Source organism: Xyrauchen texanus, chromosome 9, assembly GCF_025860055.1.
Source record: "Xyrauchen texanus isolate HMW12.3.18 chromosome 9, RBS_HiC_50CHRs, whole genome shotgun sequence".
NCBI classification, from domain to species: Eukaryota; Metazoa; Chordata; class Actinopteri; order Cypriniformes; family Catostomidae; genus Xyrauchen; species Xyrauchen texanus.
The window spans coordinates 29583165-29610965 of record NC_068284.1 but is presented as its reverse complement, the minus strand read 5'-3'; the positions used below and the strand labels follow the sequence as shown (position 1 = coordinate 29610965).

Genomic DNA, 27801 nt, shown 5'->3' with positions numbered 1-27801 from the left:
AGATGTTCAATGTCGGTTTGGTCACAAGACGAGTCTATTGCAAGTGACATGACTTCTGCTTTCAATATGTTGAATAAAAGATTGGACAGACACTCACTCGCCAATGCCTCTACTCTTCTTGTTGCCGTGCAATCGTATAATGGTACCTTCTGTAATAGCTCCATGACCATTTTCTTTGTTTTGTCATTGTGATTTTAAACTTTCTCGACCATGTCAATTGCACAGGTTTTATTAATTTGGCATCCGTGAGTGGCTTTTTGGCCTTTGCCAGGTTCCAAGCCACACGTAAGGATGCTGCAGTAGCATTCTCCTGTATGGATGTGGTTTTGTGAATAACAGCAACCGATTGCTTGTAAGCTGCCATCAATTGTGTTACCTTATGTTTGCGGCTCTCAGAATGTTTTGGATAATTGCAGTTGAAATTGCTGTGCAATGCATTGAAATGGCGTTTGATGTTATCAGCCTTACAGACCGCCACGGCATGCGTGCATATCAAACATGTTGGCTTTGCGTTGTGGTGGTCAGGCAAAATAAAACAGAATTGTTCAGTCCATTCACATTTGAATCATCTATTTTCCATGTCCACTTTTCTTTTCTTCGCCATGTTTTTGCTCTCAGACTAAGCTGTCAAAGATGCTGCATTTGAATTTTTGCGCCAGCGACGTGCTTATGCTGACGTTATCTTGATAATACCATTTGAAAGCGCAGGCCAAACATTTTTCTCTCACGGACCGGATGTGCCCCTATTGAGGAACCCTGCTTTATTGTATTACATTTACACATGCAATAAAAGGTTTATTTATAGACAGTCATTGGTCAAATTAAATTAGAATAGATTAGCAATCTTTATGGTATCTCTATTGTTATTGATCATGCAATATTAATCAATATTTTAACCACCCAGACATAAGGATAACTTTGTGCATAATTTATTTTCCTACAGACACTACCTTGGGATCTTTGGGCGGTGAGTCTGCTTCTTTTCAATGTGATCTTTCATCTATATGGATTGATGTAAAGGAGAAATATCTTGGTGCTACTGTATAAAAAGCATACTGACAGAATTCTCCTATCTTATGGCCTGGATTTGTACTCTCTTGAAACAATGCATTCCCTCTGACATGAAATAGGAATGTATCACTATTTTCATGACAAGCTAACATTATTATGCTCCAGCCAAGTATGACTTTGACAGCAAATATCTCTGATATCTCTGTTCATTTTTAGGGAAATGCAGAGCCTGCACAGCCTGTAAGTAATGACTGTCAAGAGTGTCTGGGTAGAAAACTATTTAAATGTTATTAAAGTTTGGGACAGATTTAACCAATAGCCTTTGAGGTTTTTGAAAAATAACAGTTAACCTATTCTTAAATAATAATTTGACATAAATCTTAAAACGTAATGAACACATTTGTTTGCCATTTCTTCAGTATGATATTGCTTCCCAGTTTAGATATTCATGTATTCTAGTTCTTAGTAAAAATAATCCTGTTTAGTTTCGGCAATCTATGCTGGCCTGCAAAGGCAAAACACAACAAGATATTTAGTAAAAATTTATTTATAACCAAAATCGGGTCTCTTATGGGGCTTTTCCACTGCACGGTACAACTCGACTGCTTGATTTTTGGGGGTTTTCCACTGTGGATAGTACCTGGTACCTAGTACTTTTTTTAGTACCACCTCGGGTGAGGTTCCAAGCGTGCCGAGCCGATACTAAATGTGATGTCAAAACCCTACAGCTCACTGATTGGTCAGAGAGAATCATCTCTACCAGCATTACTGGATTTGTGACACGGGACATCAACCCGCTAGTTTTAAAGTTAAAAAAGAAATGACTGCTCTAAAACCACGGCGTGGTCAATAAAAGAGGTGCAGACATTCCTCTGGTTAGTGACGAACGAAACGACACAATATGAAAAAGTCTTTCAGTAAGTGTCTCAACTGTTGTCCGCACACGACAACCACCGGACCTACCGGTGGTTGTCGTGACTACACTGCAAAAAATTATTTTTGTCTTGTTTTCCTGTCAAATTATATAAACTTTCTTAAAACATGATTTATTTACTTGTCAAGCAAAATGGGATAAGGTATTAAGTCTTGTTTTAAGATAAATCTGACTAAATTTAGTGAACTTTAGACTCAAAACAATAAAAACAAATCTGCCAATGGGGTAAGCAAAATAAACTTGTTTTCTCTTTAGTAAGTAAGTAAAATTTATTTAGCTAGCACATTTCTCAGATAAAAATCACAAAGTGCTTCACAAGAAAAGGGGAATACGCAACATCAATAAATACATGACACTATATGATCCAAATAAATAACTAAATCAAAAACAAAAACATAAACAAACAGAAATACACATCAGACAGGCCTAACCACCCTACAGTCTAGCTAAAAGCCTCTTTAAATAAAAGAGTTTTCAACTGTGTTTTAAACTGTGTTTTAAAATTTTCCACCGAATCCAAGGAGCGCAAGGAAGGAGGCAAAGCATTCCACAGTCTAGGTGCCACTGCTTGAAAAGAACGGTCCCCTCTAGTTTTAAAATGTGTATGGGGAACAATTAAAAATCTCTGACCAGTTGATCTCAGACTACGTGAGGACGTGCGCAGCTGTATCAGGTCAGCGATGTAAGGGGGCGCTTGTCCTTGTAGGGCTCTAAAGTTAAGAACCAGCATTTTAAAACGCATTCTAAATTGTACTGGTAACCAGTGAAGAGAAGCTAAAACAGGTGTGATGCAGGGGCGTCGGACTGGGGGGGGTAAAGGGTACCGAGTACCCAGGGCCCGAGGCAGGGGGGCCCCTTAGAAGTCAGTTTTCTATACATACATATTTGGTACGGGGGCCCAGCAAGATGGTTTGTACCCAGGGCCCAAAATTTGGTGCTGCGCCCCTGGTGTGATGTGTGCCCTTTTACTGGTGTGGGTTAAAAGCCTTGCAGCAGAGTTCTGAACAGTCTGAAGGTGATAAAGCTCTTTCTTATTAAGATAAGTAAAAAGACTGTTACAGTAATCTAAACGAGATGAAATAAAAGCATGAATGATCATCTCCAGTTTGGCCTTAGATACCAGGACTCTTATTTTGGATATGTTCCTTAATTGAAAGAAATAATTTTTGATAAGTTGTTTCGAGTGTTGCTCCAAGGACATGGCAGAATCAAAAACCACACCTAAACTTCTGAGACTCGGCTGCACAGACGAGACTAATATACCGATATGTTGCTTTATCTGAGAGATGCTTTGCTCAGGGGCAATTATGAGTGTTTCAGTCTTAGTCGAGTTCAGGACTAAGAAGTTATCATTTAACCACTGCTTGATACTAGTCAGACAGTTGATAAGAGAGGACAGTTTATGTAACTCAGAAGACTTAAAAGAGCAGTGCAACTGAATGTCGTCTGCATACAGATGATAAGAAACCTCAATAAAATGACCGATTATCTGTCCTAGAGGGAGAATGTACACAAGGAAAAGAATCGGTCCCAAGATCGAACCCTGAGGTACCCCACTCGATAAGCCTGCAGTATCTGACATGATCTCATTTATAAAAACACTAAAACTTCTACCAGAAAGGTAGATGAAAACCATTTTAAAACTGATCTAGATATCCCTACCAGATCCTGAAGTTTATTAATCATAATATTATTGTCAATATTGTCAAAGGCAGATGAGAGGTCCAATAACTAACACTGTGTGCTTCCCAGAATCAGCTGACATCATAATATCACTGGAAACTTTAAGTAGTGCAGTTTCAGTAGAATGCTTTTTGTGGAAGCCTGACTGATATTTGTCAAAAATGACATTTATCTCTAAGAAAGTAGTAAGCTGCTCGGCTACCACTTTCTCTAAAATCTTAGCCATAAAAGGAAGTTTAGATATTGGCCTGAAATTTTTGGGTTATGATGGGTCCAAACTCGGCTTTTTCAGAACAGGTTCAACAATAGCATGTTTAAAAAAGTTGGGAACTACACCAGTTAAAAGAGAAATATTGATCAATTCTACAACGCAAGGGCCAATAGTATCAAAAGCCTTTCGACAGATGGCGAAACAATTTAATTAATGGTGTATTTAGTTCTAGCACTTTTCAGCAGTTCATTTAAGGATGCTGTTAATTCCCTAAGATAAAGCCTATGAACTTCGATTTGTCTGTCAACATTATATTGATGTAAGACAATACGTATTTTTCTTTTATTTGATTAAAATATGAGATGTTTTCAAAAAGGGTAGGCATTATAAGCAAGAGCTTCAGCCTACACCTGTTTCAGGCTGAAGGAAATATGCTGTTGTTTGTCAGCTCAACTGTGTTGAAACTAAGTTGTCTGTCTGAAATAAATAAACCAAACTTCAAACTTCAAACTTCGAGTTTAGTTGCTTTCCATAAGCGCTCTATCTTTCGACGTTGACTTCTACAACTCTGATAGATTTATTTATCCAGGGGCAGGGCTTTTTAAGAGAGACAATGTTTGATTTCACAGGTGCCACTTCATCTAAAATTGCTAATTATTGGCTGTTAAGAGACTGAGCATAAACATTTGCATTACTGCAACCCCTTAACCGGCATGGATCAAACAAGATAGAAAACCTCTCGGCAACATCCTGGTTTATAATTCTCCTTTGAGCCTTAATTCTCAGGGGCGGGGGGTCCCGAGGTAAGTTCAGGTCAAAGAGTACACAGCTATGGTCACTCACATGTGCATCCTCCACACACACATTTACTATATCTAGACCCAGTGAAAAAACAAGGTCCAGGGTGTGCCCCTTTAAATATGTAGGTCCTGAGACATGTTGAGTAAAGTTAAGAGAGTCAGTGATAGATAGGAGATCTGCAGCTGCATTACATGAGATATCATCAATATGAACTTTAAGTTTATTTTGCTTACCCCATTGGAAGATTTTTTTCTGGTTTTGAACAAGACTTAATATCTTATCCCATTTTGCTTGACAAGTAAATAAATCATGTTTTAAGAAAGTTTAGATAATTTGACCGGAAAACAAGACAAAAAGGATGGTACATTAACTCTGCTTGAAAGCTTCACTTTATTTAGTTGACCAGTTCTGGAAAGCTTGCTTCTAAAACAGCCAGGCCAATTTAACTGTTACACTTGTGTAAAATCACCATGCAACAACTCCTTTGAGCTAGTAGCTAACAGCTAGCGGTCGTGTTATTGCTTGTTGTTTTGTGTCGCATTTAAGATGTCACAGCAGTGGAAAAGCAAGCTCAGAAAAGTAAAGTGAGTCGAGTCGAGTCGAACCGTAACGTGCAGTGGAAAAGTGCCATTTGACTATGATCTGTACTGTGACAGACGGGTTTGGCTCATCAAGAAAAACAATGGCTGGACAATCAAAACGTTTTGGTGTTGCCATAGTCACTGTGTTTTGGCTTTGTAGGAAAATGTGTCTGACTGTGAAAAATATATCTTCACTTTGCATCCCCTTCTCTGATCACCCCTTCTCTGATGGGGGGGGAGGGGGTACTTGTTTTGGACAGTAACCACTCTCTTTTTGTCTTTCCTGATCAGGCTACCGATGCTGGCTTCACTGCCAATTGGGCAGCAGACTTTAGCTCGCCATCAGCTTCGGGTGCTGATGTGCAATCTGGAAATGTTAAGCCTGAAGTTGAAGGCCAGGGCTGGCCCCCTGCTGATGGCTGGCCTATAGAGGCAGTTCCACAGCCCCAGGGAGATGCAGCCACTTATGAGGTTAGAGCCTGGGATACGGAAAACAATCCTGAGCAAAACCCAGACTGTGATCCTTGTGCTGTGGGGGGTGGCGAGGCCAAGCAGCAGCCAGGACAGGGACAGGAGGGTGTAGAGGAAGGGCAGACAGACTGGGCCACAAATCAAGTGGAGTGGGCAGAGCAGAGGGGGGCAGAGGAGACAGGGGGCTTGCAACCCATGCCCGGGATCATATTCATCAATGAGTTTGGTGAGGAGATTCCAGAAGCCACAGAGGGACATGTGCAGGAACTACATCAATGTCAGGAGGGGGGAGAAAGCTCCAAGTGGCGTCTGTCTAGTCTGGTCGATCTAGATGGATCAGGGTCAGAGTATGAGACTGCTGAAGAATGGGGGGATGTCCCTGGACAGAACGGGGGGTGGGTCAGTGCTGATGATGAGCTTGAATCTGCAGAGAATGAGAATCCAGGTGCTGCACCAGAACAAAGTTCTGGCATAGCTGGCAGTGTCCCAAAGGAAATTACCCCTACTGACTCTGGGTTTGGTGGTGATGCATTTGCCACCAACCTGGATCAACCTGTAGAAACACCTTTGAAGCCTGAAGAAGCAGCAGCTTGTGTCTCAGAGCTTGTGCAAAAAATCTCGTATGAGCCAGTAGACCCAGCCGATCTGGACCAAAGCCTAGATGACACTCAGAGCGGAACAAATACATCCCGAGATGATCTTGAATATACTCAGAGTTCAGAACCATTCGGCACTGAAGGGAGTGACCCATTTGGTAAAGGGAATGATCCTTTTGCCACAACAGGGGGCGACCCATTTGGTACTGGAAATGATCCATTCACCAACTCAGAAAAATATTATTTTGGAGAATCTGAAGCAGATTCATTTAAGCCTTTTGAGGAAGATCCCACTGTATTTTCTGGGAGTGACCCATTTGCCACAACAGGCAGTTATCTTTTCGATTCTCAAGGGTTAACAACAGAGATCCGGAAAAGTGGGGTTGATTCCGATCCATTTGCAGTGTCCCAGGAAGGAGGTACAGGAGGGTGGGCAGCCGACCCCTTTGCTAATGAATTCGCATCAGACCCTTTTGCTACTGGAAGCAATCAGGACCCATTTGCTGAGGGTAACACAGCTGATCCTTTTGCCACTGAAAGCAGCAAGGATCCATTTACCCATGAGAGCAACCAGGGTTGGGCAGGGACTTGGGAATCCACAAAAACAAATGAGTTGGGTGGAGAAGGAAAGTATTCTGATGTCTTTAATGATAAAAGGGAACAACCGAATGGGTTTGCCCAGTGGGCAGATTTTCCTGCAACAGCTGCTGACTCCAGTGGAGAGAACTCCAATAAGGGCTCCTGGCAAGAGGTGAGCGACAGCAGTGGTTTCTTCTCTTCTGATGGCCAAGAAAAAATCACAGATGGCTGGCCTGGCGAGGCTATTCAGCCTCAAGAACCCTTTGCCTCATCCACTGTGCAAAATGATACCTGTGTTCCTAAAGCCACCATTGCAGAGGACCAAGTCTGTCATAAAGAGCCAGAGAACTCAGACCTGTCTGAAGACGAAGTTGCAAACCGGAGATATGGAAAGTTATACCAAGAAATAGATACAGAGCTGGAAGAGGTACCTGACTTCCTGCCTCTCTGCTTAGCTTAGAGTAGAGTAGACTACAGTGAGAATATTTCCCTCATTTCCTGCCCACAAATGAACTACAGTTTTCCTGCTACAAAAACCCTTCGGACCCTGGAACCCATCCCACAGTCCACAGCTCCTAGCCCTCTTCTCCTCTCTCTCTCCTTTGCTTGCTTTGACTGTTCATTAGTTGTACTAATTTTTAAGTAGCTTTTCCAGTCTTCTTGTGTTCTAAAATTAAAATACAGTTCTTTGAGGTTTTACATGCTAATAACTTATTTAATTGATTTAGGTGTCCAACAAGAATTTTAACGGATTTTCTAAGGTAATTTGGAAATAAGAAAGCTTGATTAAGCTTTTTGTTTGATTATTGGAGAATTCATAATTATATTATGAATTCCTGTCAATGTGGCAGTCAATGTAAACTCAAAAGCCACATTGGCCGAAGTGATTGTATTAAAATAAGTGTATTTTAGCTGTGCTTTTAGTTCTCAGAGGACCTGAAAAAGTAAAAGTGATTTAAAACTACTTGATTTTCATATTGTCTGTTTTTCTATAACACGTTTTTTATAAAAAGGTTTTAAGAGAGTGTTTTTAAGGGACATTACATTAAAAGTTCCTTAAGAGAGAAGGATTAAAAAACTTTATAATTTGCTAAACAAAATCTCAAAAAGCTGGTCCATTTTAAAGTATATTTTATGTCTAAATTATTCCTAAGGATATCAAATTTGTATGCCTTATGAGTCATGATTAAGATCATTTTAGCAATTGATGACACTCATTTTATGATGTACATGAATCGATTAAAAAATAAATAAATAAATAGTGGCCCAGCCTTAATATGCCTAATGCTGTTTCATAATTCTGCTCCCTACTAATTCCTGTTCCTTGAAACATCTACTGAAATATTTCTTACAGGAGTTATTTTGAACAAAACATATCCAGTCTAACAAAGCTGGTTATATGCTTAGTATTTATGATTTATGATTTGCTTACTTCTGTACTATATTCTCTATTTTATCTTTTTAGGATGCAACAGTCCCAACATTTACTGCTGAATTTGATAAGATGGTGAGTTGACTTTTTGATTGTAAATATTTGAACATCCCTGAAAGAACACAATTGGCCATACTCAATGGGAGTCAATGTTCCATAAATGTTTCTGTTAAATATCATTGTGTGTTCATTTTGTATTTTATTTTGTGCGTTTAGTTACCCCCCAATTTTTTTCCATGTGCAGATTTCATGTATTTTGATAAGACATTGTTTTCATGCCCCCATGATTGTGCTGCATCAAATTCTTTTGAATGTACTCAGTACATCATTTTTTAGTGTGTGTGTGTGTGTGTGTGTGTGTGTGTGTGTGTGTGTGTGTGTGTGTGTGTGTGTGTGTGTGTGTGTGTGTGTGTGTGTGTGTGTGTGTGTGTGTGTTATAAACTTATGGGTTTAGATGGTCCACTGATAAATGTGCCCCTGGATGGTCTTTCTATTTTATTCTTGTAAATGTATAAAGTCTGAGGCTCAGGGCCCAGAAGGTGATGTAGCTGAAGGAGAAGGTGAAGCAACCCCAGCTTCAGTACCTGCAGGTGCTGAGAGCCCCGTCACAACTCCCCCTACAGACACACAACCAGAGGAGACCACTGTCTCAAGCCCTCCAGCAGAGACAGCCACTGTGAGTGACAGTAAAATGTCATCCTTTCAACATCATCAGAATTCTCACCATCGACAGCATCGTCAACATCATTGTCATCATTTTTATTATGTCCATCAATGGTCTACAATCTATTGTTCCTGTTATCATCATCATCACAACATCATCATCATCAGAGTCATCGTGATCGTTTCTTTGAGAAAATCTGCTTTAAAATCGGTTGTTATCATCATTTTCATCACATCATCATCATAATCATCATCATATTCATCTTCTTCCATCAGTGCTTTCAGAACTTTGTTATTATTTCCATTGCTTTCAATGTCATAATTATTTTATGTTTATGGATACATACATGGATTTGATCATATTAACATGATCAAATGAAAGCAGGAGCCATTGATAATATCCTGTGTGCTGTGTTGTTGATAAAGAGCCCTTTGGAGTCTCCTGTGTGTGCTGATACTGAAGCAGCTGAGCAGACTGAGGTATGTGCTTTAAATTCCTGATAACACACCAGCACATATTGCCAGCATCATTCCTTTGAGTACATGTATTTTTAAACTTGTGTTGGGTTGAGAATTAATTTGGTGCCATTTGATTTTACTTTTGTATACACACCAGTGCAAGGTTGGTCTGTCTGTGGTATTTTTTTTATTTTTGTTCTCTTTTCCAGTGGTCATATTTGATTGTAGTATTTTTTATTTTTTATTTATTTTTTCATATGTCAATGGACAGCTCTTTTTGAGTTTGTTTGTGTGTGTTTTTTTTAAACAGTTATCATTTTATCATAGCTTTTATTACTATATATTACTTCTTAATATATATATATATATATAAATCTGACAGTATTTCTTGCACTGAGAAATGTTATTTAGCTTATAATTTTTTTTTTTATTCTGTATTGGCAATAATAGGATGCTTAGACTTACAAACAACATACTATGTCATTATTGCCATAGTTTTTAACAAGATTTAGTTGAACCTGAGAATTTTATTGGTGATGAAATGGTCTCAATCATTCTTTAGCTCCCAACTGAGGACATAGAAAAGGAGCAACCCAACCAAGAAGTGCTGGTAATTATAACTTATGCCAAATAAATGGCATAAGAGAAACTCAAGTCATATGCAGCATTGTCGCATATAAGCTTGGTTTTTATAGCAAAATACCTGTTTTGTTTTTATAAAGAAACATCAAGGCAGAATATTAGAGCTTTTGTGTGTTAACAGCACACATTGTATTTAAAGCTGAAAAGCATCCAAATGAATCTTGTGATGTGAGATATGATAGAAGAACAGGTGGTGTTATTTGGAAAGATGACAGAAAATGGAGATAGAATGAATGTGAGTTTTTTATTTGTATGTAGGAATGTTCTCCAGTTCAAGAAACAGAGGAGTCACCTGCAGAGGTAATTTCACTTCCACCATCATTACCTTTCAATTATTAAATCAGAATTGCACAGCATTTTGTAAGGTAACTTAAAAATGTGCTCCATGTGGCAAAATATGACTTAACATAACTAAATCAACCTGAATAAATTAGAGATACCAACGAAAGTCATTTTTATGGGTTAAGGTAACAATTGCACATTACCACATTTACGATGATTTATATAATCCAACATTTCTGCTTCTTCCATGATCAACTAATATTTTAGATATAGGGTTTATACAGGCATCCAGGCACTTAAACCGATAATGTAGTAACAAGCTACCATGGAAGCCAAACACTGATATGACCAGAGACAGATTTGTTGACTCGTCAGTGCAATATGCGTCATTATTCATTTAAATAAATGTGTAATCATGCTGATAACCACGTTTCTTTGTGTGTAGGCTATTGCAGAAGATAAAGAGTCTCCCATTGAAGAGACTCGGGTAACTATTTTAGTCTAATTGATCAAACAATGTAATTCACTGTTATCGTCATGGTAAAAACAAGTACACTCCTGTTATGGTATTTGATGGTATTGCTCTCTAAATGAGACATAACACAAATGCTGTTGAGCTTTTATTTTGTATTTGTTTTGTCTCATCATGAAGCCATATCTAAATTAATTTATTTCCAGCAAGTTTTTAATTTCCATGTTTAAATACAAAACCTAATATTATGGAATTATTCAAGTATTTATAAGTGTCCTTTGGTCCTTTGGCTTCATATGAAACAGTCTGAAATTGGAACATGATGGTAGCCACACTGGTTATAGTTCCCATGAATAATTTTGTCTTGCATATATATATATATATATTATTATTATTATTATTTTTATTTAATTTGTTTATTTATTTATGTATTTATTTTTTTAACAGAATGTGTTGATGGATGGATACTTCTGACATTAATCAAAACCTTTGGCCCATCTTTTTGTTTATGTTTTATTTGAAGTTGTTAAAGGTACAATCAGCATTTGCCATTTGCCAAGTCATTACCCTTAATTGAATTTGAAAAAGTTTTAATGTCAATTTAATTTCATTCAAATAAAGTCAGTTTAATTCAGCCAACATAATTTATTTGGATCAAATCAATGTACTTGATTTGAAATAACTTAATTTCAAAATTTTCATCAGTTACAAAAAGTATTAATGTAGTTCAAACTCAAATGGATTAAGTAAACTTCAATGTTACAAATTTATTTTGATAGAACGCAATGAAATCAAGTTGTGAAAAATGAGAAATCAGATTGTGCCTTTAAAGTTGAATTTTCATTGTATGTTTCCTCCCTTATATTTTTGGTTACATTAGTTTAAACTACATTACCACATAAGGTTGCATAGACTGACTACATGATGTTATATCCCCCAACTCCCATGCTTACTGAACCTTTAAATAGTTATTTAGCTGATAACTATTATTACCCTCTAATGACCATTTTTGGTTTCCATGGTGACTCCATCCTCTGGGCAAAAATGTATCTTTCTCCCATTGTTAGCTTGGGAAGTGACCAAGCAATTAAAAATTGTTGGGAAAAACTGTTCAGGTGTCAATATAATCTATGCATCCATTTTTACTTGAATCTGAATTCAGCATATTTATTATTTTTTTTATTAACATTTTTTTTTTATTGATTCATATATTAAACAAAGAAAAGAAACACATATACAAACAGAATCAATACTTAACCCCCCAACAACACCCGGTGGTCAAACATGATTATAGGCCCACACACACGCACGCACACACAAAAGGAGTGATTTGAAATGTATTGTGTACTTGCTTGAACTTTATGTCAAGAATGGGTTTCATTTTTACAATTATTTTTGAGTCTGTTCAGACAAGATTGATCTTTAGAATGTCCACACACACTACTGCTTCATCCAGTGGGTAGTGGTCATTCACTGTAAATCATGATTCCCCAGTCCTTCATAGCATCTGGTTTACTTTTCCCCAGTCAAAACACTTGACTGCTGGTGAAACTCAAGTCAGTTTGTTTGGAGAACTGACTTCTCATCTCCTTCCACATCAAGGACAGTTTTAACCGCAATGGTTAAACTGATCCCTGTACCCCTCATTGTGACACCCTGAGTGCTCCCCTCCTTGGTGCTGTGCACCGATCCATCCACATGGTTGGCTGTGTTGTTTTCAAACACTGGCTCTCACTCCTGGGCACCTCTTCTAGATTATAGATGTCAAACCAGAGGAAGAGGCCAGTTCAGTAGAAGCCAAACCAGGGGACCCTGACAATGTTGAGCCCAAACCAGAAGATGAACCAGATAATGTTGAATCCACACCAGGAGAGGTTCCTGATTATGTTGAACCCCAACAAGGGGATGAAACCAGTAAGGAGGGTGCAGCAAACAATGGGAAAGAGGAGGTAGATATTCTGTTATTCTGCACTTTGGTATGCAGACTATTCAAAAGAACCACGTATCTTTATGTGACCACATTGAACAGTAACATTTTTAAAAAGTCATTGACACAGATTTACTGGAATGCTTAAAAACAAAGCTGTTATGTTGTTGTTGTTTTTTGTGTTTTTACTTCGATGTGATATCCCAATGTATAATTGGTTTTTTTTTTCAAATCAGATTTGTTTTCAGTTAATCACATATTCTCTTGAGTGTGTATTATTTGTACAGTTGAAGTCAGAAGTTTGCATACACTTAGATTGAAGTGATTAAAAGTAATTTTTTTTAACCACTCCACAGATTTAATATTAGCAAACTATAGTTTTGGCAAGATGTTTAGGACATGGCATGAGTAATTTATCCAAAAATTGTTTACAGACAGATTGTTTAAATGTTTATTGGCTATATCACAATTCCAGTGGGTCAGATGTTTACATACACTAGGTTACTGTGCCTTTAAGCAGCTTGGAAGATTCCAAAAAATGATGTCATGCCTTTAGACAATTAGACAATTAGCTTCTTATTGGAGGTGTACTGAATTGAAGGTGTACCTGTGGATGTATTTTAAGGCCTACCTTAAAACTCAGTGCTTCTTTGATTGACATCATGGGAAAAGTCTGGTTCATCCTTGGTAGCAATTTACTAATGCCTAAAGGTACCACGTTCATCATTACAAACAATAGTACACAAGTATATACACCATGGGACCACGCAGCTATCATACCGCTCAGGAAGGAGGCAAGGAGCAACTTATTGTGAGAAGCTTGTGGAAGGCTACCTCTACCCAAAATTTTTTGACCTAAGTACAAACAATTTAAGGCAATGATACCAAATTCTCTCTCCTACAGATGAACTTAGTTTGGTGTGAAAAGTGCAAATTAATCCCAGAACAACAGCAAAGGACCTTGTGAAGATGCTGGAGGAAATAGGTAGACAAGTATCTATATCCACAGTAAAACTAGTCCTATATCAACATAAAAAAAAGCCAGACTACAGTTTGCAAGTGCACATGGGAACAAAGATCTTACTGTTTGGAGAAATGTCCTCTGGCCTGATGAAACAAAAATCAAACTGTTTGGCCATAATGACCATCGTTATATTTGGAGGAAAAAGGGAGAGGCTTGCAAGACGAAGAACACCATCCCAACCGTGAAGTATGGGGGTGGCAGCATCATTTTTTTAGAGGTGCTTTGCTGCAGGAGGGACTAGTGCACTTCACAAAATAGATGGCATCATGAGGAAGGAAAATCATGTGGATATATTGAACATATCAAGACATCAGCCAGGAAGTTAAAGCTTGGTCGCAAAAGGGTCTTCCAAATGGACAATGACCCCAAGCATACCTCCACAGTTGTGGCAAAGTTGCCTAAGGACAACTAAGTCAGAATCAGAATCAAAGTCAAGGTATTGGAGTGGCCATCACAAAGCCCTGACCTCAGTCCGATAGAACATTTGTAGACAGAGCTGAAAAAGCACGTGCGAGCAAGGAGGCCTACAAACCTGTCTCAGTTACACCAGTTCTGTCTGGAGGAATGGGCCAAAATTCCTTATTGTGAGAAGTTTGTGGAAGGCTACCCAAAATGTTTTGACCCAAGTACAAACTAATTAATGGCAATGATACCAAATACTAACAATGTGTATGTAAACATCTAACCCACTGGAATGTGATGAAAGAAATACAAGCTGAAATAAATAATTCTCTCTACTATCTTAAAATAAAGTAGTGATCCTAACTGACCAAAGACAGGGGATGTTTTATATGATTAAATGTCAGAAATTGTGAAAATCTGAGTTTAAATGTATTTGGCTAATGTGTATGTAAACTTCTGACTTCAACTGTATATATGCATTCTAACTGTGTCAAGTGATTCTTCAAAAGTAAATCTGTTAAATTTAACTTTGTCAGGAAATTAAGTATTTGTCAGAGTTACATGCAACATGTCAGTGATTTTATTTATTTGCCTCCCCTCAGGAGAAGATGCGTATTCCTTCTGTTGTCATTGAGCCTGCCTCTAGTAACGAGGGTGACGATGACCATGATGGTGATATCGCATCTCCAACAGTAACCAGTGACAATGGGGTGACACCAGAATTTCAGACAACCATAGAGCCCTTTGGAATGCCTTCTGGCTACCTTTTCAAGGTACAGAACATTGATAAAGAGAAAGAATACATGATTAAAGAACAGAACTTGTATGTGCATGTATATTTATTCTAGTTTCTTGCTCTAATCTTGTCCTGCAGATTGAAACACTGCATGATTTTGAGGCAGCAAACCCAGATGAACTGGAGCTGAAGAAAGGAGACATTGTTTTGGTAGTACCCACAGAACTGGCTGAAGATCAGGTGTGATTTGTCTTGATATTCCAATATTCATTATTCATTTGTGATGGTCTACTATTCATTCTATGGAAAGTTGTTGCAGTAGCTACATGTGTTTATGCCATGTAAACTGAATGTAAAAAAATTGACTTTCTTAATTCTGCTGAACACAAAATATTTTTAGAAAGATATCTCAACTCTGTAGGCTCTCATAATGCAAGTAAATGGTGACCAAAAAGCTCATAAAGGTAGCATAAAATTAATGCACACAACTCTATTAGTTTATTTCATATCTTCAGAAGCAATATGATTCAATAGGTGTGAGTGAGAAACAGATCAATATTTAAGCCTTTTTTTTTACAATAAATTCTCCTCACTGCCCAGTAGATGGCGATATGCACAAAGAATGTGGATTGCCAAAAATAAATGAAGAATGTGGAAGTAAAAAGTGACAGTGGAGATGTATAGTAAAAAAGGACTTAAATATTGAACTGTTTCTCACCCACACCTATCAGATCACATCTGAAGACATGGATTTAAGCACTGGAGAGTTTTATTGTTTACTTTTATGCTGTATTTATATGCTTTTTGGACCTTCAAAGTTCTGGTCACCATTCACTTGCATTGTTTGGACCTACAGAGCTGAAATATTCTTCTACAAATCTTCATTTGTTTTCTGCAGAAGAAAGAAAGTCACACATCTAAGTAAATGATGATCATTTTTTGTTGTTGTTTTTTTTTTGGTGAACTATCCCTTTAAATATTTGGATTTCTGTGATCTATTAAACATTGAAGTCCTTGTGAATTCTGCTAATTTATACTTGTCAACAAGGTAACATAGGAAATTCTATGGCTCAAAACTGAACAACTTGTCTTGATGTCTCATTTTGATAATCAATTTTAATGGTCACTTTATTATGTCTGTAGGATGCTGGTTGGCTCACTGGCATCAAAGAGAGTGAGTGGTTACAGCTGGGTACCTCGGCTCACAAAGGACTGTTTCCTGAAAACTTTATAAAGCGTCTGTAGTAAAATGACCTCGGTGTGTTGTGAAAAGGCAAGTGGATCTGAACGCTAGCTGACAGACCCACCCACCACCAAGTCTTAAGTACTGATGACACCTGTCAGTCAGACTTGGCAGGAAATGACACAATAAACAAAATGAAGCAAGTGGAGACGCAAATATTTACTCAGAGCATAAAGAAAATAACCAAGCATGACGTGATAGTATGGTCAACCTTTCTCGCAAAAACAAGATATCCCTGTTTTTGTTTGTTTCCCTGTGAGCAGCAACAAATTGATGTGTGCTTTGTTGGAACTCTGGTGAGCTCCACATGTAACCCCTGTCTGTTTAAAGAAGAACTAAAGTGAAAGATTTCCCCCCTGAAGACAGAAAATACCCTTACCCTCTCTGCACCAAGTGTATTGTATTGACTTTGTTGCTCTGCAGTGAATTTGAAGTGATATGATCTATTTAACCATTCTAAGTGTTACACCGGACTTCGGTGTTTTCTTTGAGATATTTCAGATATAAATGTTACATTTGCATCATTAGTGTTCACTGTAGTTTCACGGCAGGCTATGGTAGTGGTATTTGGCATATTTGATATTGACGTTGTTATGGACAAGACTTACAGTGTTTATGCCAAATTAATCAAAATCCTGATGAACATGGATATCTGGTGAGTTTACAACATGTGAAATGTTCTGAGAAGAATTCTGATATATTGCACCAGGCAATACAACTTTGCAAAACACAAAATGTAGCTCCCTGTAAGTACAAACATTATGTGTATTATATTCACAATTACATAAACACAGAACTTATCCTTGAATGGATGTGGAAATATTAATTGGTGAAAGATGTTTTATGTTTGGAGAAATTGTATTTATTCAACTTTATATTTTTTAAACCAATGATCAGTGGGAAATCGTAAAAAAAAATATGCAATATATGTGATTGGTTGATAGAGTAATCATTGTCTTCATTGTTTGATTCTGAGACAAAAACAGCATCACTCCTGTGTTCGTATTGTTAGCCGCACTGTAGAGCATTTCTGTGATGTACATACAGTATCTGTGCTAATTTACCTATAAAGTGAATAAAAAATAGTTAGTATAAGTTTTGGTTCAGCTTAAGGAGTTGAACAGCATATCAATATATAAAGTTGGTTTCTTCCAAACTATGCTTATATTTCTTTTATATTTAGCTGTTTCTCAGCACACAGGCAGCAGTAAACACCACAGATAATGCTGCATATACACTCACTGAGCACTTTATTAGGAACACCTGTGCACCTACTTATTCATTTGAATATGTAATCAACCAATCATGTGGCAGCAGTGCAATGCATATAATCATGTAGATACAGGTCAGGAGCTTCAGTTAATGCCAACCATCAGAATGGGGAACAAATGTGATCTCACAAATTTCGACCATGGCATGATTGTTGGTGCCAGACGGCCCGACTGAGTATTTCTGTATCTGCTGATCTCCTGGGATTTTCATGCACAACAGTCTCTAGAATTTACTGCTCTGCGAATGGAAGAGGCCATGAGAGAGGTCAACGGACAATGGTCAGACTGGTTCAAGCTGACAGAAAGGCTACTGAAACTCAGATAAACACTCTGTACAATTGTAGTGAGGAGAATAGCATATCAGAATGCACAACACATCGAACCATGAGGTGGATGGGCTACAACAGCAGAAGACCACGTCAGGCACTTTATTAGGACCATAGTGTTCCTAATAAAGTGCTGAGTGAGATAATAACTCAAATTCAATAACAAAGGTAATGATCATACTAACAATAGCTTCAAAAATCACATGCAATTTGTTTAATAATATTTTTTTAGTGTTAAAACATTTAAAAGCACAAGTAGTACAGATTAGTCAGCACAGTTTTAAAAGATTATATTTGTAATGACAACTGAGTCACTCAAGGGGGAGACATTTGTCTTACTGTATACATTTTTAAATAATTTGTGTGACTTTTTCAGATGAGCTACATTAGCATTGTGTAGCTAATTTAATGCACAAATCTTTTATAACAGACATAAAAAATTGGTAGATATCTCTGTATATATCTCCATACCAGTGCCTCAATGGTTCAAAAAGCTTATCGATAAAATATGCTATGACTCTTTGGGTGTTTTCACACTTTAAAAGATCGTCTTTATAAAAAGTGTCCCTGGCCTTGAAAGTAGGCTTAGATATCTCGTTGGTCCACTTCACAAGTTATGGGGTCTCAGCACATTTTCCATCACACTGTGTTGTCAAATTCAGACATTAGCTATATTAAGGTATTTAAGTTAGGCCTATATATATAATACACCTGATTACAAATACTGTATATATGTAATTTGTCATATCATGTATGAAAAAGACTAATGCAACTCCACTTTAGGAAATGACATCAGCAAAGTGTAACTGTAAGTGTTAATCAAGCATTTTACTCTCTTACATGACCAAATGAAAGATGCTCATAAACATGCCCTCTTGTCCTCTTAATGATCCACAGTAAGTACACTTCAAAAGAATGGGGTGAGTACACATGAACGTGATGACTTGATTAAAAATGATTGATTTACAGTTTATTGGATCACAGGTGTGGAAGGTTTGACATTAAACCAACCTCAGAATATCTGGGTGAAACAACCTGGAAAAACAGTGAACTTCAAGTGTGAAGTAACTGACTTGAGCTCTGATAATTATGTCCACTGGTAACAAAAGAGAGATGGTGAAATGTTTAAAAGACTACTCTACATCAGTGCATCTGGCAGTCCAAGTGAAGCAAGATTTTATAACTAAGAAACTTGGAAATTCACATGACATAAAACTTAAAGAAATAAAGAAGGAACATTCTGGCATGTATTACTGTGCGTGCTGGGAAAGCCACAGTGAGAGAAATATTTTACATTAACACAGAAAGAGACTTCACCACAACAGGAAATTACAAATTCAAAACAAAAATCAAGCTGTTATAAACCTCATTTATTACAGTATTGACTCCAATGAGAGCATGCACCAAATAGAGCAGCTTTAGATAGCAAAAGTTAGAATTCAAACAAAGAGTCAAGGTTTTCAACAGCAAAGGAAACCATATTGTTAGGTTAATGAACATGAAATGTTTAGTGGAAATACCTTAAAATACATTTGCAGGCCCTCTTAATACTAACAAATACACAATATAAAAACTACAATAATAGATTAATAATAAATATTACTGCAGTCTAATTGATGGAAAGGAACTATAATTTGTGGCTCTTCTTTAATGGTTTAGTGCAGTGTGCAGCATGTCAAATCTGCATTAAATAACAAACAATACAAATTCAGTGTGCATTGAATAAGATGTTAACCTAAAAATGTGGAAACATCTAAATTAAATTTCCTTTGACTCAAATCAAAATATGAATTGACATGTCTGAATCACATTGGACTACATAAGGTTACATTAACAAAACTGATTTCAAGGGTTAGGTAACAATTGAAGGTTACCACTTTTACAGCATAGCATAGTAGACTCTCTCTGCCACTATGAGTGTTCATCTGAAGTTACCAATTTTACTGTTTATTCATCTGATATGCAGAGATAAGTCTTTAAATATGTGTCATATTATTTGCTCTGTAATCCTAAAAAACACTCTTCTATATAATGTACAATTGTTATTAATGAAACCTAATATTCTATGAAGCTATCTCTATTATATATATATATATATATATATATATATATATATATATATATATATATATATATATATATATATATATATATATTAATCATAGAGATAACTATGATAAAAAACTAAAAAATAATTAAAAGAATATAATAAATCCTTATTGATGGTGTGTGTGAACAGCACATTTGATACATTTACTAGTAAATTTTGGATATATATACTTCCCAGCTATTTAATATGTCAAAAAATGTCCATGTTCCCGGATGAAGTATGTCCAGAATGTATTCACGCTAATCATCTGCATACCTAAAGAACATTTTTTTTTTTTTATGGCCTAGACGTACGTTCTTTATCAAATCCGGTACATAGTATGACAGCACATGAGCCAAAGTATTTGGACACTTTCTGTTTGTCAAATATTAGTCGAACATGTGCATGGTTAAAGTGATGAACAGCACATGCGGTTACTCTGTTATGGTATAAAATTGAAGGGAACTTGATTTTATACACTAAGAACCTTGACATCAATTGAGTGAAAGTCATTGCAAAAATGGCACATATAAGTGAAGTTCTGAGAAAAGATTTAGCAACATTTGTTTGCATATGCCACTTAATATTTAGTTGTCTAATGACATTCAGAAATTGTAAGTGTAGCAACTGTCTAAATGTTTTTAGGGCCACTGTATCTAGTAATGTTATTACAGGAACGTATCTGGTAGAGATAGGTTGAAAGAAACTGGACTATTTGTCTGAAAAATGTGTGGCTTAAAAGTTTGAACATAGACATGAAATTAGACAGAAACTGTGCTGAAGAGTTTTTGGCACCAAATAAACAAGAGAGCCATTGAGAAAAGTGGGAAAACATACATTCATTTTTCAGCAAGTCCCATATACTGCAAACAGTGGCCTGTAGAAAACCTGAGCGCCTTTTGTTCTGTCTTTGGCAGTATTTGTTCTGTCTTTGGCAATAATCAGTTCTGTTATTCGATTGGTGTATTTCACATGTTGCTTTTCATTCAGCCTTCTTGAGCACAGGAAATGACATCAGCGAACTGTAATTGAAGGTCATACAAAGTCAGAGTAAACATCTAAAAGAGAGCAATACACCAAACATAAACTTATTTTTCAGACCAGATGAAAGATGTTTGTATACATTTATATTCTCCTCTTCTCAGAGACTCCAGGTCAGTATTTACAAAAATATGGCTATTAAACATTTTAACTCTGATTTTGAAGAATTGACATTTGTTTTTATTTCATCAAAGCAGTTGTCCTGGGAGTGGATGTAGAACAAGGTCAACCGACTTTGGTTAAATTAGATGGCAAAACCTTCAGTTTCACCTGCAAAGTGACTGGGTTGAGCTCTTCGAATTATATCCATTGGTATCAAAAGAGAGAGGGTGAACCCATCTCAAGATTACTCTATATCAGTGCAGGTGGTGACTTCACTCCTGATACCAACAATCCCCAAGCACAGGACTTCACTGTGGACAAAAAGCACCTCTATAATCTAAAACTAAGTAATTCAAAAGCAATTCATGCTGGCGTTTACTACTGTGCTTACTGGGACACAAGCAACCACAGTGAGAATGTCTACTCACATCCTGTACATAAACTGTGTTTGTAAAGGTAATTTGAAATAAAGGATGGAACAATATGTTTATATACTTAAATCGGTAACACTTTACATGAATGTTTCTTTTGTTAATGGACAGGGTTCATAAAGCTGTTCATTAATGACTAATAAGAGGATTATAACTCATTGATATGCAAGAATCAAAAAGAACAACTTTCTTGCAATACATGCCAAACAGTGACATATTATAAATGCTTAATTGTTCACAGTTGTATAAATCAAAAATATTAAATTGATCAATTCATGATTTATGTAATAATGCAGCAAAAAATGTATTATTAAAGTGAGATTAAAAAGAGGGATTATGTCAATTACATATGAATTACTGTAGGGTCTTGACTCACCTATGTTGTCACTTTTCTTGTCACGTTTGCGAATGGTGCAACTCCCAGCGGTGTCCTAACTTACCTAATTCTAGTGAATTAAAATCCTCTGCAAAAAAACTATTCATAGCATTTAATGCCTGATTACCATTAAACCAAACTGAACTTTACATACAAATGTTTCTAATGCTGGCAACGACTTAAAAATTCTTCATATATGCCCACTTTACGTTAAGGTACATTTTCATAAGTTACTAATGTTGAAAAAAATGTTATTAAGCATTTATTACACGTGATATATTGCTCAAGGCATTGGCATGTATTGCATGAGTCACCCTTATGCATGTTGTTATAAGCGCATAGCAATGATTTTTATAATGCATCTGTAAATGATTTATTAATCATTAATAAACCCCTTTATAAACACTGTATAATCCAAATGTTAAATGAATTTGAAAAAACGAACAGTAAAAAACACTAATATGACCTTACCTATTCTTAGAAAGTCATGTTCAGCTGCTGTTTGCATTCATGATTTAGCAGGTTTAAGTTTGAGAGAGAAGTCTTCTCCAGAGAGTGGTGATGACGTAGGCATCGTGTAAACCACAGGATCGTGATGATTATGATTACCATTTGATTGGCAGAACTTGCTCATAATTCACAGCAAGCTCCTGGACGACGCATTATAAAATGGCAATATCTATGATGACAATATTTGTGCTGTTAGTTGTCTTAATAGGTGAGAATGCAGTGTTCCGTTATGATAATTATTCTCATGGCATTCACTGTGTATTAACACTGAGCACGTTTGAATTGTACTGTATCTCTCTTTTGGTTTTAGATTTTATGAACGCCCAAATTACGCAACCTGATCCTTGGCTAAAAAGGCACACGGGTAAATCTGCTCTAATCAAATGCACTGTGGACCAATCGACCAGTCTTCAGACCAATGCTCTTCACGTATACAGAGCTAAACAAGGAGAAACTTTCCAACGAGTCATGCTTTTTGAATCAGGATCCAAAAAGGGTGTAAACGATGCCGGTTTCCCCCGTAGATTTAGTGGATCAGTAAGTCGTCAGCTAATGACCCTCACTATCTCAGCACTGACGCTGGACGATGCGGCGGTATACTATTGTGCGCTCTGGAGCGGAGACACAGTGCAAACTGTAGATGAAAATCCTTACAAAAACCTGTTTTCAATTAATCATCCAAGGGTTTTTGATAGCAGCATCCCCTCAAGATGGAGACATTTCACATGTTCGAATTTCATTATGCTGGTTTGAGCAAAGTCAACATACTGTTATTCTACTCAAACGTGATGCTCCAAGACCTTTCAAGCTCCATCCACCAAGCTCGGTATATGGGCTACCTTCAATCTGTCCTCTATAGTGAGCTATAGCTTTTCTCACTGAACAGACTTAAAGTCTGTAGCAAGCCATCCAATATCATATCCATCCATCCATCCATCCATCCATCCATCCATCCATCAAGATTTTTCCAAGTATATGAATCATTTTGAGTAAAATAAAAGCATATTTCTTTTTACTATTCCTACTTTAGTAAATTAATTTTGTTAAATTCTGCCTAAATGTAGTAGATTGGTGGTAGCGTAGTGGGCTAAAGTACTAAGCAGAAGGTTGTTGGTTCGGTCCCCACAGCCACCACCATTTTGTCCTTGAGCAAGGCACTTAACTCCAGGTTGCTCTGGGGGAATAAGTGCACTGTAAGTCGCTTTGGATAAAAGTGTCTGACAAATGCATAAATGTAATGTAAAATGTCAATTTAATTGTAGTACAAAAACAAGCCCAGATGGGACTTGTGAGAGAAGTCAAGTATTTCTCAGCCTAAGCATGGTAAGGCACATTTTAATGACCACAAAAGCAGGTAAAGTCTTAACTATCACCAAAACGAAGAATGAGACATTTTTGTCTGCAAGCACTTTTCATGTGGAGTTCAAATTGGCTCTTGGCGTTGACGCTCTAACGCAAATCATGAATGTGGCTTCACGAATGCAAAGGAAACCATATTGTTAGGTTAATGAACATGAAATGTTTAGTGGAAATACCTTAAAATACATTTGCAGGCCCTCTTAATACTAACAAATACACAATATAAAAACTACAATAATAGATTAATAATAAATATTACTGCAGTCTAATTGATGGAAAGGAACTATAATTTGTGGCTCTTCTTTAATGGTTTAGTGCAGTGTGCAGCATGTCAAATCTGCATTAAATGACAAACAATACAAATTCAGTGTGCATTGAATAAGATGTTAACCTAAAAATGTGGAAACATCTAAATTAAATTTCCTTTGACTCAAATCAAAATATGAATTGACATGTCTGAATCACATTGGACTACATAAGATTACATTAACAAAACTGATTTCAAGGGTTAGGTAACAATTGAAGGTTACCACTTTTTACAGCATAGCATAGTAGACTCTCTCTGCCACTATGAGTGTTCATCTGAAGTTACCATTTTTACTGTTTATTCATCTGATATGCAGAGATAAGTCTTTAAATATGTGTCATATTATTTGCTCTGTAATCCTAAAAAAAACTCTTATATATAATGTACAATTGTTATTAATGAAACCTAATATTCTATGAAGCTATCTCTATTATATATATATATATATATATATATATATATATATATATATATATATATATATATATATATATATATATATATTAATCATAGAGATAACTATGATAAAAAACTAAAAAATAATTAAAAGAAAATAATAAATCCTTATTGATGGTGTGTGTGAACAGCACATTTGATACATTTACTAGTAAATTTTGGATATATATACTTCCCAGCTATATAATATGTCAAAAAATGTCCATGCTCCCGGATGAAGTATGTCCAGAATGTATTCACGCTAATCATCTGCATACCTAAAGAACATTTTTTTTTTTTTATGGCCTAGACGTGCGTTCTTTATTAAATCCGGTACATAGTATGACAGTACATGAGCCAAAGTATTTGGACACTTTCTGTTTGTCAAATATTAGTCGAACATGTCCGGTTAAAGTGATGAACAGCACATGCGGTTACTCTGTTATGGTGTGAAATTGAAGGGAACTTGATTTTATACACTAAGAACCTTAACATCAATTGAGTGAAAGTCATTGCAAAAATGGCACATATAAGTGAAGTTCTGAGAAAAGATTTAGCAACATTTGTTTGCATATGCCACTTAATATTTAGTTGTCTAATGACATTCAGAAATTGTAAGTGTGGCAACTGTCTAAATGTTTTTAGGGCCACTGTATCTAGTAATGTTATTACAGGAACGTATCTGGTAGAGATAGGTTGAAAGAAACTGGACTATTTGTCTGAAAAATGTGTGGCTTAAAAGTTTGAACATAGACATGAAATTAGACAGAAACTGTGCTGAAGAGTTTTTGGCACCAAATAAACAAGAGAGCCATTGAGAAAAGTGGGAAAACATACATTCATTTTTCAGCAAGTCCCATATACTGCAAACAGTGGCCTGTAGAAAACCTGAGCGCCTTTTGTTCTGTCTTTGGCTATCAGTTCTGTTATTCGATTGGTGTATTTCACATGTTGCTTTTCATTCAGCCTTTTGAGCACAGGAAATGACATCAGCGAACTGTAATTGAAGGTCATACAAAGTCAGAGTAAACATCTAAAAGTGAGCAATACACCAAACATAAACTTATTTTTCAGACCAGATGAAAGATGTTTGTATACATTTATATTCTCCTCTTCTCAGAGACTCCAGGTCAGTATTTACAAAAATATGGCTATTAAACATTTTAACTCTGATTTTGAAGAATTGACATTTGTTTTTATTTCATCAAAGCAGTTGTCCTGGGAGTGGATGTAGAACAAGGTCAACCGACTTTGGTTAAAGGAGATGGCAAAACCTCCTATTTCACCTGCAAAGTGACTGGGTTGAGCTCTTCGAATTATATCCATTGGTATCAAAAGAGAGAGGGTGAACCCATCTCAAGATTACTCTATATCAGTGCAGGTGGTGACTTCACTCCTGATACCAACAATCCCCAAGCACAGGACTTCACTGTGGACAAAACACAGCTCTATAATCTAAAACTAAGTAATTCAAAAGCAATTCATGCTGGCGTTTACTACTGTGCTTACTGGGACACAAGCAACCACAGTGAGAATGTCTACTCACATCCTGTACATAAACTGTGTTTGTAAAGGTAATTTGAAATAAAGGATGGAACAATATGTTTATATACTTAAATCGGTAACACTTTACATGAATGTTTCTTTTGTTAATGGACAGGGTTCATAAAGCTGTTCATTAATGACTAATAAGAGGATTATAACTCATTGATATGCAAGAATCAAAAAGAGCAACTTTCTTGCAATACATGCCAAACAGTGACATATTATAAATGCTTAATTGTTCACAGTTGTATAAATCAAAAATATTAAATTGATCAATTCATGATTTATGTAATAATGCAGCAAAAAATGTATTATTAAAGTGAGATTAAAAAGAGGGATTATGTCAATTACATATGAATTACTGTAGGGTCTTGACTCACCTATGTTGTCACTTTTCTTGTCACGTTTGAGAATGGTGCAACTCCCAGCGGTGTCCTAACTTACCTAATTCTAGTGAATTAAAATCCTCTGCAAAAAAACTATTCATAGCATTTAATGCCTGATTACCATTAAACCAAACTGAACTTTACATACAAATGTTTCTAATGCTGGCAACTACTTAAAAATTCTTCATATATGCCCACTTTACGTTAAGGTACATTTTCATAAGTTACTAATGTTGAAAAAAAAATTATTAAGCATTTATTACACGTGATATATTGCTCAAGGCATTGGCATGTATTGCATGAGTCACCCTTATGCATGTTGTTATAAGCGCATAGCAATGATTTTTATAATGCATCTGTAAATGATTTATTAATCATTAATAAACCCCTTTATAAACACTGTATAATCCAAATGTTAAATGAATTTGAAAAAACGAACAGTAAAAAACACTAATATGACCTTACCTATTCTTAGAAAGTCATGTTCAGCTGCTGTTTGCATTCATGATTTAGCAGGTTTAAGTTTGAGAGAGAAGTCTTCTCCAGAGAGTGGTGATGACGTAGGCATCGTGTAAACCACAGGATCGTGATGATTATGATTACCATTTGATTGGCAGAACTTGCTCATAATTCACAGCAAGCTCCTGGACGACGCATTATAAAATGGCAATATCTATGATGACAATATTTGTGCTGTTAGTTGTCTTAATAGGTGAGAATGCAGTGTTCCGTTATGATAATTATTCTCATGGCATTCACTGTGTATTAACACTGAGCACGTTTGAATTGTACTGTATCTCTCTTTTGGTTTTAGATTTTATGAACGCCCAAATTACGCAACCTGATCCTTGGCTAAAAAGGCACACGGGTAAATCTGCTCTAATCAAATGCACTGTGGACCAATCGACCAGTCTTCAGACCAATGCTCTTCACGTATACAGAGCTAAACAAGGAGAAACTTTCCAACGAGTCATGCTTTTTGAATCAGGATCCAAAAAGGGTGTAAACGATGCCGGTTTCCCCCGTAGATTTAGTGGATCAGTAAGTCGTCAGCTAATGACCCTCACTATCTCAGCACTGACGCTGGACGATGCGGCGGTATACTATTGTGCGCTCTGGAGCGGAGACACAGTGCAAACTGTAGATGAAAATCCTTACAAAAACCTGTTTTCAATTAATCATCCAAGGGTTTTTGATAGCAGCATCCCCTCAAGGTGGAGACATTTCACATGTTCGAATTTCATTATGCTGGTTTGATCAAAGTCAACATACTGTTATTCTACTCAAACGTGATGCTCCAAGACCTTTCAAGCTCCATCCACCAAGCTCGGTATATGGGCTACCTTCAATCTGTCCTCTATAGTGAGCTATAGCTTTTCTCACTGAACAGACTTAAAGTCTGTAGCAAGCCATCCAATATCATATCCATCCATCCATCCATCCATCCATCAAGATTTTTCCAAGTATATGAATC

General features: G+C 36.6%; 1 protein-coding gene across 4 annotated transcripts in view; it reads left to right on the top strand.

Moving 5' to 3' along the window:
* The window catches only part of LOC127649796 (amphiphysin-like), a 47945-nt gene extending 30650 nt beyond the window's left edge, over positions 1 to 17295 (top strand). For 2 of the 4 annotated variants that reach the window (XM_052135039.1, XM_052135038.1), the window contains 14 exons: positions 944 to 967; positions 1228 to 1251; positions 5513 to 5692; positions 7596 to 7628; positions 8333 to 8374; positions 8817 to 8975; positions 9389 to 9442; positions 9984 to 10031; positions 10322 to 10363; positions 10791 to 10832; positions 12572 to 12766; positions 14773 to 14943; positions 15045 to 15146; positions 16050 to 17295. In XM_052135039.1, the coding sequence (XP_051990999.1) occupies positions 944 to 967; positions 1228 to 1251; positions 5513 to 5692; positions 7596 to 7628; positions 8333 to 8374; positions 8817 to 8975; positions 9389 to 9442; positions 9984 to 10031; positions 10322 to 10363; positions 10791 to 10832; positions 12572 to 12766; positions 14773 to 14943; positions 15045 to 15146; positions 16050 to 16151 (1218 nt within the window). In that variant the 3' untranslated portion in view covers positions 16152 to 17295. The remainder of the gene's footprint in view (positions 1 to 943; positions 968 to 1227; positions 1252 to 5512; positions 5693 to 7595; positions 7629 to 8332; positions 8375 to 8816; positions 8976 to 9388; positions 9443 to 9983; positions 10032 to 10321; positions 10364 to 10790; positions 10833 to 12571; positions 12767 to 14772; positions 14944 to 15044; positions 15147 to 16049) is intronic. The other 2 variants (XM_052135040.1, XM_052135041.1) reach the window with 2 other exon arrangements.
* The last annotated feature ends 10506 nt before the right edge of the window (positions 17296 to 27801 follow it).